The sequence below is a fragment of the Salvelinus sp. IW2-2015 genome, linkage group LG19, assembly GCF_002910315.2.
Source record: "Salvelinus sp. IW2-2015 linkage group LG19, ASM291031v2, whole genome shotgun sequence".
Classification (NCBI taxonomy): Eukaryota; Metazoa; Chordata; class Actinopteri; order Salmoniformes; family Salmonidae; genus Salvelinus; species Salvelinus sp. IW2-2015.
In genome coordinates this window covers 25,015,207-25,032,265 of record NC_036859.1, presented here as the reverse complement: position 1 = coordinate 25,032,265, position 17,059 = coordinate 25,015,207, and the positions used below count along the sequence as shown (strand labels likewise).

Sequence of the window (17,059 nt, the reverse complement as noted above, 5' to 3'; positions counted from 1 at the left end):
TAAAAATGTAATACAAGTACTTTTATTACCAAAATAAAGATCTTCTATCAAAGTGAATTGTACATATATTCAATGTCGTATAAATTGTATATACAAATTTACAATGTTTGTACATCAATAATTATATAAATACATTAAGCACCAACGAAACCCGTATGACATTAAGGCATTGCCTACTTCAAATCATCTTTGAAAAGCTCATTTTGTAGGTGAAAAGCTCATTTTGTACGTAAAAATTAGACAAAGCCTCTAATTCTTCTGATTATATGGTTCTAAACTGGATGCGGGTCTCATTGTGCAAGAAAAAATCATTAGGTGCTCGTTAATGTGCTAATTGGAACACGCTGATGGTCAATCCCAACACAATTAGTGGTCCATTCTTCCTTTTCAAACCCGTGACAATGGCATCTGTTTGGGACAAGAGACAGAGCTCGCAGTACCGGACCTCCACGTCAATCCCGTGCTAACGTCACTGTACATTGACCCGCTCGTGGCCTTGCTGCCCCAGCAGCAGCGGGTACAAAAAGTCCTCCAGGATTCTAGAGTTTTTCCCGACCAGACCCACGCGCCGGACGTGATGCCAACTAAAAGGCACATGAAATATTTCAGCATGAACACAGCATAGTCCGGCTTCTGCATTTCACGCTCCGATAAGCATGAACAGTTGTGGGTTATTTCCCAAGTCTGTCTGTTGTGCTGCTCATAGAAGTAACATGCTACTATAATCGTGGCGGGGACAGTGTAAAGCACTGTAAAAATACCTATCCTGATCATCAGTCTCTCCAACTTGTCTGTTTTCGTCCCTCCTTGCTTTATAACACTCCGGATCCGGAACAGTGACACAAACCCAGCCAGGAGGAACATAGTTCCAATGAAAAGATAGATAACCAAAGGCGCCAAAACAAAGCCCCGGAGATTATCCAAATTCTGATTGCCAACATAGCATATTCCTGCCACAGGGTCACCATCCACTGAACTCAACGCCAACACAGCTATTGATTTCATGCTGGGTATTAACCAGGCAGCTAAATGAAAATACTGAGAGTAACTGGCTATGGCCTCATTTCCCCACTTCATCCCCGCAGCCAGGAACCAGGTAAGAGACAGAATGACCCACCAAATAGAACTTGCCATGCCGAAAAAGTAGATGAGTAGAAAAACAATGGTACAAAGCGCAGGGCCGGTGGTCTCGTAGTGGATGTGTTCGGTATCATGCTCCATGTTACAAGCCACTTGTTCATGTCCAGCAATTAGTCTGACAATGTAGCCGACCGAGACAAACATGTAACAAGCAGAGAGAAATATAATGGGTCGCTCCGGGTATTTGAAACGATCCATGTCGATTAAAAAAGTTGCCACTGTTGCAAAAGTAGAGATAAAACATAACACGGACCATAGTCCTATCCAGAATGCAGTAAATGTCCTTTCGTCTTGGGAGAAGTAAGGGTTGTGGCAAGGCATGGCACAGTTGAGTATCTGTCCTGTTTTAACTCTGTTATATAGAGGATTACTGTTGCTGACTGGAACCATGGGAGCGCGGCAGTGACACTGGGGTTCGCATGGAGAACTCGGAGGTTTGTGTTTACGGGGGTCGTTAGAACGGCCTTGTCCATTTTTCTTTCGTGGGTTTACTGGTTTAACAGGACGATGTGTGGGCTTTGCAACCACTGGAGAAACAGTCGTCGTACTTCTGTTGTAGTCCATGCATAGTGTATCTTGGTTACCTTGCACTGGTAATAAATCGCATCTCATTCTGTCTGGCCACGGGAACCCGTACTGTCTCATCAGAGGCGCACAGCCTGCCTTGGCTCTCTCACAGACACCCCGACAAGGCGGCAGGGGCTTCTTGTAGTCCTCCAGGCAAATAGGAGTGTACATGCTACAGAGAAAGAACTTCAGGTCCGGAGAACACTTGATTTCCACCAGGGGCCAAAACTGGTGCACCTCGAGCCCTGCCTCGTCCTGTGTGTCGTGGTTGAACTGGTTGGGCATGTAGGTGTAGTTGTATCCGATTCCTTTGCATAAGGGCACGGATATCTCCTGACATTGTAGCTCCTTCGCCGCGGCGCAGCTCGACCTGTGTAGAACGAGTGCAAAAAACATGCACCACCCCAAACCCAGCAAGTTACACTCCATCATCACTCACTGTTGAATTCGTCTGCTTCCAAGTGCCAACGAARTTGCGCTTGCAAGTAGGCTGTGAAGTCCGATTAATCCAGAGATGCTGGTAAACTCATCCTTGGCGCAGACGGTGTTCTTGGGTAGTAGTAGCCTGTGGGTGTCTGTCTGATAAAATGGTAGGGAATCCACACAGCACCCCGCTTTATTATATATTGATTTGACGTTATTCTGTAAAAATCGACCACGCTTCTCCGTCTGCTATTGACTGCCAGACTATAATTTACGCGCCGATACCATTCGGTTTCTCCCCGTGTTTGTAAATGGCACCATTGTTTTTGATCGCTCTGCGTGCTCTGTTGTTGGCGGATGCATTGAATGGGATATATATGGAGGGAGGCGAAGTCACTCCCTCTATTGGAGCGCCTAATCACAGAGCGACGGGGGCGGGGAACTAGCGTAAATCAATCATGTGTTTCTCAAAGGTGTTTGTTTACATGTTCCCCTCCATAGAATAATATTTTTTAATGACTTTGTCTTTGTTTATTCTTCTCGTTATGCAGTGAATTTAATTGTACCTTTACATGAACTTGTGTTATGGGTAAATTAACTAACAAAGGCCTACGCTTCCCGAAATAGAAACATTTTTGCTGTTTGATTTGTTGCATTGCAATAATTGTTAGGTAAATGAAGGCCTCTTTGACAGGGTCCTTATTAGGTTACAGTGTAATCATGCACTAGGCCAGGGGTTCCAAAACGTTTTTGATCCGCGACACCATTTTGATGTATAAAAACAAATCACGACCCACCATGTAAAAAAAGTTATGTAATCAATGGTCAATGTACTTTTTTAATTGGGGTTATGATGATTGCATATCCTTCTGACAGTACTTTTGAAAGTATTTCAATCTGAAGGAAGTATGGTTTGAAGTGACTGAAATGCATCAGAAAGGTATTGGGAAGTTCAGAAGATCATCAGGCAATAAMMWATTWTGATATTCTGTGTAGAAAAGAACATAATTGAGATGGTGTTATTTTCCCCCATCACATTTAGTGCCTGGTCGTGTCCACATGTTCCAGATAGTCTTATCTTTCAGTTATGGGGTCATACTATTTTGTAGCTTAAACCATTCAAAAGATAGAGCCACATTTGTAGGAAGAAAACAGAAACCTCTCTGGATGTTACTGACAAAACCCAGAGTTTTTATGTGACCCCATTTTCAAATCAGGGAAACACTGTACTAGGCACACCTAAAGGCGTCAGCATGCTTCAGTTGGGCTGGCGCCTAGCCGAACCAAATGAGTGTGCTCGCATACTCCCTGAAAATACATTCTCTTGAAAAAATAGCAAATGTCTTTTAAGGGAGTATGCCAGCACACTCGTTCGGTCTGCTAGATGGGTTCGGCTAGGCGCTAGCCCAACTGAAGCATGCTGACGCCTTTACACACTCAAAAGGATATTTACATTTCAGTCAATCATGGATGCAATTTGAGAAATATGGAGATATTCATGACGTGTGGCATATCTGTGATTTTAAATGGAACACATTACCTGGAAACCTTTAACACTGTGCTAGGTATAGACCCAAGGAACACATTTAATCGAACTTTGGGGCAGTGTGGAGACAGTGGGGGTTAATGTGGGATAGTTAGGAGACCCCAGGGCTTTGTCCAAAACTAAAGAAAGAGGTCTTAATTGTGGTGCCAATGTTTCATTTAGTGTTTGTWTAGGCCCCATGCTGAGGAGGTGATTACCGAAATGCCTGCCAACGCCCAACAAACTTCCTGAGGATATGTGTCAATAGTCTAAGTAGATGGATTATGGGGAAATAGATTAACAAAGCTGATAGATTGGAAATATATGTGATGGCTGCCATTAACGTGATTCAGTTGGTGCACTAATTGGTTAGGGTAATCTCAAGCAAAGTCATAATGTTATTTTACTACAGTGACCAACTGCCCAAGTCTCCTGGTCTTATCTACATATTTCCTCTCTTCCACCACCATTCTCCAATAGGCTACTATCATCATAGAATGGAGGAGGACATGCACATCATTTAAAACATTGATGTATGGCGCTTATGTGGTCTTCATGCATTTTGTTTCAAGGAAAGCTGCCAGAGCCGTGCTTCCAACGCCAGCCACTGGCTACTCTGCATTGACATTTTTTGATAGATTTCTGTGAGTGCTTCACCTCCTTCCCTGCCCCCATTACAAGGGTTGTGTCCCAAATGGCACCCAAATCTCTACATAGTGCACTACTTTTAACCAGAGCCCTATGGGCATTGGTCAAAAGTAGTGCACTATATGGGGAATAGGGTGCGATTTAGGATGCACACAAGCTGTGAACTGGAGGTGAAAGCTGCAGAACATAACAGGTGTCCAGTCTCAGGGCCAAAGGCCAACATAATGGAGACTATCAGATGAGGATCAGCATCAGTTACTCTGATTGTGTGTGCATCCCAAATGGCACCCAAAAGTAGAGCACTAAATAGGGAATAGGGTGCTATTTGGGATGCAACCTGTGTATATTAGAGTCATAGGGCCTGTATTGATTAAAAGACAGATAGAGGTGCAGTCCAGCCACCAACTGTTGAAACGCCCCCCTGTTTGTAACTGCGATAGCAAGTGTTGGGTTACATATGGCCCCCTGCATTCCAAATTTAAAAGGGTGGAAATTGAATTACTGCATCTGTTTAAAACTCAATTTCTACTCTATGTTCTCTGGCCTGTTCTCCCAGGGCTCTCACAGTTAATGATGCCAGGGAGAGAGAGAGAGAGGAGAGAAAGAACTAGAGAAAGGGAGAGCGAGAGAGGGGTGGAGGAGAGAGAGGGGTGGGGAGAGAGGGTGAGACACATAGAGAGAGAGGGGTGGGGGAGAGGGAGAGACACATAGAAAGAGAGAGAGGTGGAGGAGAAAGAGAGCGAGCGAGGTAGAGGGAGAGACACATAGAGGGAGAGAGAGAGAGAGAGAGAGGAGTGGGGCGAGAGGGAGAGACATAGAAAGAGAGAGAGGTGGAAGAGAGAGAGAGAGAGAAGTGAAAGAGAGAAAATAGACACAAAGACAGAGAGGTGGAGGGAGAGGGAGAGACCGAAAGAGAGAGAGGTGGAGGAGAGTGAGAGGGAGAGACAGAGAGAGAGAGGTGAAAGAGAGAGAGAGGGGTGGGGGAGAGGGAGAGAGAGACACAGAAAGACAGAGAGAGAGGTGGAGGGAGAGGGAGAGACACATAGAGAGGTGGAGGGAGAGACATAGAGAGGTGGAAGAGAGAGAGAGAGGWGAAAGAGAGAGAGAGGGGTGGGGGGAGAGGGATAGAGAGAGACACAGAAAGACCGAGAGAGAGAGAGGTGGAGGGAGAGGGAGAGACACATAGAGTGTGGGGGGGGGGGGGGTGAGAGAGAGCGAGAGGGCCCTGGCAGTAAACCCCAAAAATACTAAAATAATATTTTTCCAGAGAAGATCCAGATCTCAGGGAATTAGACCAAAGTTCTCAATTGGTACAAAATATATAGAGTACTGCACACACTACAATTACTTAGGTTTAAAAATAAGCTCAACTGGACACCTTAATGATACAGTGAATGAACTGAGAGAGAAAGCACGCAGGGCATTCTACACCAATAAAAAAACATATTAAAATTAAAATTTGGCTAAAACTAATTGAATGTGTTATTGAACCAATTGCACTTTATGCCAGCGAGGTGTGGGGTCCATTTGCAAAACAAGATTTCACCAAATGGGACAAACACCCCATTGAAACCCTGCATGCAGAGTTCTGTAAGATTCTCCTACATGTCCAGAGGAAAACTACAAACAATGCATGCAGGGCAGAATTAGGCCAATATCCACTAATAATAAAAACTAAAAAAAGAGCAATTAAGTTTTGGAAACATCTAAAATACAGTGAACCCCCTCTCATTTCATTACTAAGCCCTGCATTGCCAAGAGCCGAGCAAAGAAAAGAGTCCCCTCATCCAGCTGGTCCTGGGGCTGAGTTCACAAACCTGTTCTACTAACACACTGAAGCCTCAGTACCAGAATATCCAATCAATCAGAATAAAACGAATTACAACACAGTCAAAACAAAACTACATTACTTATTGGGAAGCACAAACACAAAGCAAAATGCAGTGCTATCTGGCCCTAAATCGACAGTACACCGTGGCTAACTATTTGAGTATGGTTACTGATCAAAACCTTAGAAAAACCTTGACAAAGTACAGGCTCAGTGAGCACCTTGCCATTGAGAAGGGTAGTCACAGGAAAACCTGGCCCCCTGTAGAAGAAAGGCTGTGCAACCACTGCACAACAGCAGAACCTGAGACAGAGCTGCATTTCCTGACAAAATGTAAAAAAATATAAAACAATTAGTGTCATTTCCCCAAATTTGAAACCCTTATTCAAAGATTTCAAAGACCTCTCTGATGAGAGTAGGCTACCCGTCCTGTTGAGGGAGGATGCAGAGAGCTGTTGGTTGGCAGCGCACTACATTGCTGCCTGCCATAAGATGAGGGACAGTGTCTGACAGACCAATCAACCTGCACATGTACTCTACTGTATCCTTATTGTTATTGTTCAATGTATGGTTATTTTGACCCTTGGTTATTTTTGTTACTGTTGTCCCGTTGACAATTTTGATTCTTATTATCTTAATATTGTAAATATCCAAAGTAAGCTTTGGCAACATGTACATTGTTATGTCATGCCAATAAAGCAAATTGACTTGAATTGATTTGAGAGAGAGAGAGGGGTGGAGGGACAGGGAGAGACACACATGGAAAGAGAGAGAGAGAGAGAGAGAGAGAGAAAGGGGTGGAGGGAGAGGGAGAGAGAGAGGAAGGTGGAGGTGAGGGAGAAGGGTGGAAAGATGAGAGATGGGGTTGAGGAGAGAGAGAGAGGCAGAAAGAGAGAGAGGGGGGTGGAGGAGAGAGAGAGGTGAAGGGAGAGGGAGAGACACAGAGAGAGCGAGAGAGAAGTGGAGGAGAAAGAGAGGTGGAGGAGAGAGAGAACTAGAGAAAGAGAGAGGGGGAGAGACGCACATATAAAGAACTGGAGAAAGAGAGGGGGAGGGGAGAGAGCAATAAGACTAATTTGAGACACATATAGACCACAGCGACCATGTTCTTTTTGGGAAGCATATTTGATTCTGAGTTTGGGCATATAAAGTTTCTATGCAAAAACGACTTCTAAGACGCATACATTCAGTTGTTCCAAACTCGCACTAAAGAGGGAGGCTCGCTCAGATAGTGGTAGCACCAGCGCAGATCAAATACACAACTGGAACTCAGATGAAGGTGTTTACATGTCCTAATAATTTGAAAGATTGCTCGTAAAACCAGGTGTTTTAATCGGTGTATGCTTACTTCGATTTTGACCTTACGCCCATTAAAAGGAGGCGAGTAAGGTGTTTACATGACTATTGCATAATCTGCCCACTGCCATAATCAGTTTTATATCGAAATATTACTGTGCATGTAACCGTACTCAATGACAGTTATTTGTAACATATTGGATATTTGGACCATTTTACAAGGATGATACTTGTTTGCGATTGTTGTGTTACGAATGATTTATAAATACACAATTTATGATTGATTTCTGTAGCACTTAGTCTAGCATTTCCTCTGGATTTTTCAACTGAGCATCCTGGCCTATTTTTCTAACTAAATCAGGTTTCAGAATATCTTTTGAAGTCTGGAAAAAGTAAATAAACGTGTAATTTTGGTCCTAAGGTAAAGCGGAATCATATGTGTATTAGGAAAGTGGGCTGACAGTAACTAGATCTCATTTAGGACTGAAAAGAGATTGAGCCTCCTCTCTCTCAAAACAATGTTAACTTTAGTTTGAACACACAGTCTTTAGGATGCCACCCTTCATCTCTGATGGGATATTGCCCTGTTGCTGAGTTCTTAGCACCCAATGAATAACCAATTTACAAACATAACTGAGCTGTGCCTCTCAGTACTGCCCACCTCGCTTCAGGGTGAAGTTCTTCCTAGGTACAGATCTAGGATCAGCTTTCCCTCCCCCAAAACCTTAACCATTAGTGGGGAAAATGCTATACTGACCCAAGATCAGTGTCTAAGGTCAACATCACCCTACACCCCCAACACCAACACTTTCCAAGTGCTGATTCACTCCCCAACCTGTAGTTGTAGCAGACTGTCTGTTTTATATACCCAGAGATTTGCTGCTAATCAGTTTTATTTTTCATGTGTTTTCTATTTTTCTTATTTAACTCTGCCTCGTTGGGAAAAAAGCCTGTGAGTAAGCACCTGTTGTATTTGGTGCATGGGACAAATAAAATAGTATTTTATTTTAGGTGTATCTGGGCCCCCAACTACGCACACATGCACACGCACACACACGCATGCACACACGCACACGCACACGCACACACGCACACACGCACACACACACTTCCCTCCCCAGTAGCCCTGAGGTGACAAAGGTTGTATCTATTGAATGAGCTTACCTCCAGCATGTTACCTTAACAAAGAAGGCCCACCCCTCCAATCAATCTAGTGCTGAGAGGAGCAGAGCAGAGCAGGTCAGTGAACACAGTACTCTGCTGAGTAGGCCTAGCGCTCGCTCACATAGTAGGATTGTATAAGAGCTGGCCAGCATGCATTGCCTTTTACAAAGATGGGATTGTTGTGAATGTAGTTTCTGAAAGTACCTGGCTGGTAAACATGATAATGAAGTACATAATGAAAAACATACTGTAACAGGTACATTAATAACAGCTAATAAACAAATCCATTGGAAAGCGAATGATGGATCTCTGAGAGAAAAATAAAGAACCTGTTCCTAGTCTACATAGTTAATTTAGTAACATGTGAGCCCAACACATCTAGGGTGCCATGTGTGCCCTTCTAAATTAACACTTGTTCTCTAAACGTCAATAAACCCTGAAGCATGGGGCTATTTTAAAGGGAACAACTGGAAACATTTATGCCATGTTTATAATTATACTCTTTCTTCTGCTGCTATGACGTCCTCAGTAAGGTAAATAGGGCCGGTCCGGCTTCACACAACCAGGGATTCATTAGAACTGTGACGACAAGCTGGAATCCTACTAGCTGGTGCACTTTGAGCTATTCATGATGGTTTATTGCTAACCTCTCATCTGAGGGAATGCCTGGGCTAGACTACTCAGTGGCCCTCAGTCCCAAAACACACCCTATTTCACTATATAGTGCACTACTACTTTTCACCAGAGCCCTGGTCAAAAGTAGTGCACTATATAGTGAATAGAGTGGGCTCTGGTAAAAAGTTGTGCACTATATAGCAAATAGGGTCAAATTTTGGAGGCAGTTTGACTGCTCACTGAGATAATTTCTCTGAGTAATTAGGCAAAGCCACTGTGGAAAAGGAAGACATTTTGTAATGTAACTTTTCTCTTTTCCCAGCATGGTAGAGATTTCAGCCAGCTTGGAATCGAACTAAAATGTTCTGGACACGATACAGTTGTCACACAATGTCTATGCAGGGTTACATTTCAGTTGCCTCGGAAAGCCCAGGCTTCTCACTCTCTGTTCGGAATTGTGGAGTCAATGAGGCAAGATTTGGAATGATGGCCACGAGAGACTAGGAGCTCAGTAATAATGGGATCCTAAACTACAGTATATCTTGTCCTGATTTAACAGTAGTGACCTCTGGGATAATGTGCCCCCTCAGTCTCTAAAGTCAATGTGATTTATTACAGGAGATTTCTGATAAATGGAGTTAGTACTAGTAAATACTGCTATTGGAAAATCTTTATACTCTTTATACTCCGGAAGCCATTTTGTTTTATGGTTAAAGAGGAGATTTGTAGCATCCCATCACTTTAGAACTAAAAAAGCCTTGCCCTCATCCTCTCAGGCAAGTGGGGAGTTGGCATCATGCCCTCTGTGTAGATTGTGGGTTTTTACCACTAGTGAACCTATTGCCCCCTTTACCTCTGGGCTGAGTCCTAAATTAAACCCAATACCCTACTTAGTGCACTACGTAAAATGTAGTGCACTAAATAGGCAATAGTGTGCCATTAGGGATGCAGCCCCTGGTTTCCAATGCTGCAGGACTGGAAAACTCATTCAAGATGGTTATCAGATCATATGTAACAACATGAGAGAAGATTGCAAATCAAAATGCTCAGCATATTACCCCTCAAACCCAACTCTGGACCTCGAAGCCAGTTCCACTGCATTTTTTAATTGTTTCCCTCTAATCAGGGAACAATTTATACCTGGAACACCAGGTGTGTACAATTAATTATCACGTAGAACAGAAAACCAGCAGGCTCTGGACCTCATAGGGTAAGAGTTGAAAAACCCTGACCTAGACACAAACGTGCACATACACGCACGCACGCACACAAACGCCCCACCCCGGTAGTGCAGTCCAGGGCGTTGACCGAGCAGCTTAACCTTCAGCGATGTCCTGCTATGTTTGCCCATGTCAGGGTCCAAACAGCATCCTAACAGCAGCCCTACTTCAGCATGTACACGGTGCAGGGACCTATGGGTTGCACCCACTCGACACATTCCACACAGCCGTGACAAGCCGACCAGGCCAGACGGCACCGGGCAGCCCCGGCTGTGGGCCAAGCCCCTTGGTCCACGGGAGAAATAATCCTGACACACCGATTGAGTCCCAAATGGCACCCTATTCCCTATAGAGTGCACTACATTTGCCAAATGTAGTGCACTATATAGGGAATGGGGTGTTATTTGGGACARAGCCACAGACTAACACACTGACAGCTTCACATTGAACCGAGAGCTCCAGAACCAACCTCCCCAGACGAGCATGAGGAGAGAGGGAGGACTGGGGGAGAGAGGGAGAACTGGGGGAGAGAGAAAGAGAGGGAAAGGCAAGGGAAAGCCTATCATGAAGTGTTAATATAAACTGGAAAAAGTTGTAGTTCTGCATACCTGCTTAACCAGCCTGAGACAGCACGGCTGAGGCTCTAGTGGCTGGAACAGGAGAATAAGCAGAGAGAGAGGGAGCAGAGGAGAGGGGATAAATGAAAACCAGTGTGACAGAATTTGTGTTTTAGAAAAACCAACACAGAGCAGTGTGTGTGAGAGAGAGAGACGTGTCTGTCAGTCTAGGAATGACTAAGTACACGTCCAGCGTTCATTAGCTCAGTCGTTAAAGCTATCTCACCACAGAATAGGCCTTACTATCGCTGTGTTAAAGTGTCAATAAAGGGTGCAGTTTCCTCTGATGCCAGAACCTGCATTAGTGAGATAACATTAGTGTTGTCATAGGCTAACGAAGAGAGAGGGAGATGGCTGTAGGCCTACAATACAGGCATTAAGACAAGGTATGAGGAGGCTGTTCCCAAGACTAGGTCAAAGGTCAGGAGTATTGCGACAGATTATTTTTAAGTGTGTACTTGCGACTGCACTTGAAGGAAAAGGGTGGCTTCTTTGAAGAATCTCAAATATAAAACACCTTTATGGTTACCAGATGATTCCTTATGTGTTATTTCATAGTTTTGATGTCTTCACTATTATTCTACAATGTAGAAAATATATATATTTTTAAATTGGACTAAGTAGGTGTGTCCAAACTTTTGACTGGTACTGTACCATCAACTATTATATTGAAAAGTTATACAGTACAGTCTGATTCCATACTGCCTGTACCTACTAATCTGAGAAGCCCTGTATGCTTCTATCCTGTGTTTCATTACCATGGAGATATTGTTTCTGTTATTCTATAGTGGGTGCTATATTTATCCTTGACATAAGGATGTAACGTGGTGTTTACTGTCCAAGAAATAGATACATATGTTTGACGTTCACTCTGAAAGTGATCGTTGCCCATTGTGAATGAGAGAGAATCAATCTGGTCATATGTTGATAGTACTATTGCTGGTTCCACATAGGCTATGTACGTTCAGTAGCATAATGCACTGTCCATGAAACTATCAACAGATAGTATTCAGAAAGTATTCACACACCTTGACTTATTCCACATTTTGTTGGTACAGGCTGAATTCAAAATGGACTAAATAGATAGGAGGGGGGAGGGAGAGAGAAAGGGAAAAAATAACCTGTAGGGAATACCTTTTCTGGCCTCTGATAGAAACACCTATTGACTTGGACTGCCTGTGGTTGAAACATACATTAACTATGCAATTACTCCCTGTGGTCCTCTGTGAGATGTCATAGATATTTTTAGTGTCACACTGATTTTTACTTAACACCCAATTATTAGGCAGTTCCCATTTCAGCAGTCACACTTCAGCATGTCTTTAAAACATCTAAATGTGGTTTATCATTGTGTGATATATTCCAATATAGATTTACAGTTTTGAGGGATTGTAAACAACACCACGCTGTGATTAAGTGGATGTCATTTTGGTTTATGGCATTTATAGAAGGACCTTTGAGCCAGTAGTAAGAACTCAACTCCGTTCTTATTGCCCATGTTGTTCAGCCACAAAGTGGACCCTCTGGGCCTGCCAGGAAGGTACGCCTGTAAAAGTCCTGCACATGACTGTCTGTGGCTGCCTTGCTAAGTGTCCACGCGTGCTTCTGTTGAGAGTCCATGTTTTACTAGATAGGCATCTCCTGCAGTCAGACACATGCAAAAATATTTTCTTGCATACTGTACAATGTGTACTCATGCAGTGAAAACACATGGTATTTTGAGGGAGGTTTTGTACAATACACTTTGTTATAGAGATTGACCCGTTGAGCTCTTCAAACTTTACAACACTTTGCATAAAGAATATAAAGATATGAAATACATGCTAATAAAACCATGAAGAAATTCTTTATAAAAAATTCCAGAAACTGCAATAAATCTGTATGTGTCCAATAGAGTGGCTGGATTCTGATGCATGTGCGTCATAATGTAAATCTACTATTTTTATCACCAACTGGCTTTGTGTCCTAAATGGCTCCCTTTTTAGTGCACTACTTTTCACCAGAGCTCATAGGGGACTGGTCAAAAGTAGTGCACTATATACGGTGCCATTTGGGATGCAATCCTGATTTGCAGGAAGCAACAACAGAACAGTAAATGTTAACACATTTTTAAATGGTACATCATTGTCAGCCAGGGAAAGTGTGTTACGCTCGCTGTCCTCCGTCATAAATGAACCAAGGTGCAGCGTGGTAGGCGTACATTTTCTTTATTAAATAAATGTTCCACCAAAAAAAACAATAAACAACTCAACGAACGTAAAGCTAGGCGTGCAACAACCTGCAACACAAAAGACAAGATCCCACAACAGAAAGTGGGAAAAAGGGCTGCCTAAGTATGATTCTCAATCAGAGACAACAATAGACAGCTGTCTCTGATTGGGAACCACACTCACCCTGACCTAACCAAATAGAGAAATAAAACGGCTCTCTAAGGTCAGGGCGTGACAAAGTGACAGATGACGGTATCCATGCACTTGAACAATAGAGTATGTTTTTATTTTAGTTAATGATTACACCATTATGCAGCGTGGCATGCTTATCATTTCACACATATAAAAGCCATGATGTTTTATGGCCATATTTACTACACTGTTGTTGTATCATAGTTGCCAATAACAGAGGAGAGACCATGTGACGAATAACACTTTGTCCACAACTATAGAGCAATAAGTATCAACCAAACAATATAACTAGGATAAATGCAATGAGACACACAACTGTAGCAAAGCAATAGTACTATTCAAACAATATAACTAGGATAAATGCAATGAGACACACAACTGTAGCAAAGCAATAGTACTATTCAAACATTATAACTAGGAGAAATGCAATGAGACACACAACTGTAGCAAAGCAATAGTACTATTCAAACATTATAACTAGGAGAAATTGGTGTGAACAGACTGCTGTGTTGACGGCCCTTCACTAGGACAGCGAGAGATACAGAGAGCCATGTTTTGCAGACAGGACAGCCAGGCAGACAAGGAAGACAGGGCAGACAGGGGAGACAGGGCAGGCTGGCAGACAGGGGAGATAGGACAGGCAGGCAGACAAGGAAGACAGGGCAGACAGGGGAGACAGAGCAGGCTGGCAGACAGGGGAGACAGGACAGGCAGGCAGACAAGGCAGACAGGGGAGACAGGACAGGCAGGCAGACAAGGAAGACCGTGCAGACGGGAGTAAGGGCAGGCAGGGGAGACAGTACAGGCAGGCAGACAAGGCAGACAGGGGGGACAGGGCAGGCTGGCAGACAGGGGGGACAGGGGAGGCAGGGCAGGCTGGCAGACAGGGTAGACAGGGAAGACATGGCAGGCAGGAAGACAGGGAAGACAGAGTAGACAGGGTAGGCAGGCAGGCAGCAGTAATAAGATGACAGGTATGTGGAGTGAAGAGGAGATTCAGCAACTCTTGGAGAACAGTGGCAGTGGATTAAACAGCTTCTTTGTTGTTAAAACCTTTAACAATAAAGACACACATTTATCCACTTCCACTGTCCTCCAAGAGTTGCTGAATTTCCTCTTCGCTTCAGTTTTCTCCTCATTTAATTCACCTTGGCTGGAGAGCGAGGTAGTGGTAGTGTTCCCTTCCGTTTGGACAGGTATGGGGAGGACAGCACAGACTAATAGCACTGACTGGCCATCCTGGCTGGCTGAATGGAGCGAGGCCCAGGCCTGGTCTACTTAGCAGTGTGATACATGATAGGGTCCAAATCCAAAGTGGAATGGCTGCAGGCTGCAGCCTACACTAAAGAGGGCCACAGGAGAAACAAAGGGGGTTCAGTCAGGAGTTGAGAGGTAGCACTCACTAAAAGAACTTGGCCAGGCACTAASGTACGTCTCAAATGGCACCCTATTCCCTATTTAGTGCATTACTTTTGACCAGGCCCCATAGGGCTCTGCTGTTGACCAGGCCCCATAGGGCTCTGGTTAAAAGTAATGCCCTATATAGGGAATAGGCTGCCATTTGGGATGGACCCTAAGGTGTGTGAGGGACTAGTGTGTTTTTTTGCGAGAGCTGCAGACAGACTGAACTTTCACTGAGATCATTGTCTTGTTCGCTGTTGCGATCAGCCAAAGGCAAGAGATGTGACTGAGAGGGTTTGAGATAAAATAACAGCCAGAAGACTGAAATTACTTTCCTGAATGTCTTGGGATTAACACACAAAATAATAAATGACTCTACTCTACTGCATTGCCAAGCTTGTAAAAAAAATACCACCCTGAAATCCTTCAGCTCCTCACTTCAGTTATCATTAGTAATTCTAAAATAGTTCTAATCTAATATATCCTGTGGTAATTCATGATTAAATAAAGGACAATAGTTGAATGGAGAGGCTTATTGAGGAGAATCTGGATTGATTTCATACTGATACCCATCATAAGTATATTTTGCCATCATTACCCATAAAGAGCTATAGACACAGTGGGTATCATATGTATTCACACCCCTTGGATTTTTTTACATTTTGTTGCATTACTAAATGGGATTGAAATATATTTAATTGTGATTGTTTTGTCATTGACCTACACAAAATTGCCTACTCATAATGTCAAAGTGAAAATATTTTTTTCATATATAAAATGAATCAAATTAAATGGGACCTAACTAAAATATAGTTGTTGCATAAGTATTAACCCCCTTTGTTTAGGCAAGCCTAAATTAGTTCAGGAGTAACATTTGGCTTAACAAAGAACATAATCACAAGGACTCTGCGCTGCGCACAGGCTTAAAAGTTTGGTCTAATTTACTCAAAAGTCAACAGTGAGACTTCGTCTTCGTGTTTTGTTCACAGCTCAGTTGTTTTTCAATGTTAGTTTGAGTCTGCTGCTTCTTCAACTGATAGCGAAGAGACACTGTCTACTAGTAAGATCCAAAATCTCACACAGGCAGACACACAATGACATGACCCGAGTGGCTCCGTTACCATGGTAACCCCCACTCTTAAAGGGTCAGCTGAACATTTTCTCTCTGATATTTTGGTTAAAGGAAATGCTGAATGCTGATTGGCTGACAGCTGTGGAATATCAGACCGTTTACCACGGGTATGACAAAACATTTATTTTTACTGCTCTAAATACGTTGGTAGCCTTGGGGTTTGTGGTATATGACCAATATACCACGGCTAAGGGCTGTGTCCAGGCACTCCGCGTTGCGTCGTGCTAAGAACAGCCCTCAGCCGTGATATATTCGCCGTATACCACACCCCCTCGGGCCTTATTGCTTAAATATACCACATTACTTCTTACTAATGCATTTCTTGTTTTAGAAACATTCCAAAGCGTGGTCTTCTGTTTTTTTAATGTAATATTTTAACTGAGATTCTGGGAGATTTTGGCTGGTAGATTTTTTTTTATCTACAATGAACAAAAATATAAACGCAACATGTAAAGTGTTGGTCCATGAGCTGAAATAAAAGATTCTTGAAATGTTCCGTACACACAAAAAGGGTATTTGTTTACATCGCTGTTAGTGAGCATTTCTCCTTTGACAAGATAATCCATCCACCTGACAGGTGTGGCATATCAAAAAGCTGATTAAACATCATGCTCATTACATAGGTGTACCTTGTGCTGGGAACAATAAAAGACCACTCTAAAATGTGCAGTTTGTCACATAACACAATGCCACAGATGCCTCAACTTCTGAGGGAGCATGCAATTGGCATGCTAACTTCAGGAATGTCCACCAGAGGTGTTGCCAGATAATTTAATGTTAATTTCTCTACCATAAGCCGCCTCCAACGTCATTTTAGAGAATTTAACAGTACAATTGACTGATTTCCTTATAATAATTGTAACTCAGTAAAATCGTTGAAATTGTGGCATGTTGCGTTTATATTTTTGTTCAGTATACATGCCACAGTGGCTGGTGGACCAAAACATAAATTTTAGGCCCTGGTTGCCAATATTTTTTAATGACTACCCCTTACTCTGTCCCCCATACATGCAACATCTGTAAGGTCCCTCATTCAGGTATTGAATTTCAAGCACAGATTCAACTACAACGTCCAGGGAGC

The 17,059-nt window shown here is 43.1% G+C and overlaps 1 protein-coding gene across 1 annotated transcript; it reads right to left on the bottom strand.

Annotated features, from left to right (window-relative positions):
• On the bottom strand, window positions 1–2,480 carry LOC111979730 (frizzled-8-like). Its single transcript, XM_024010419.1, has one exon. The coding sequence runs from the start codon at window positions 2,137–2,139 to the stop codon at window positions 388–390; it is 1,752 nt and encodes a 583-aa protein (XP_023866187.1). The 5' UTR covers window positions 2,140–2,480; the 3' UTR covers window positions 1–387.
• Between the last annotated feature and the right edge of the window lie 14,579 nt (window positions 2,481–17,059).

Bases quoted from the DNA above. Each gene is read 5' to 3' on its own strand.
- LOC111979730 (XM_024010419.1), bottom strand. From the start codon at position 2,139: ATGATGGAGTGTAACTTGCTGGGTTTGGGGTGGTGCATGTTTTTTGCA.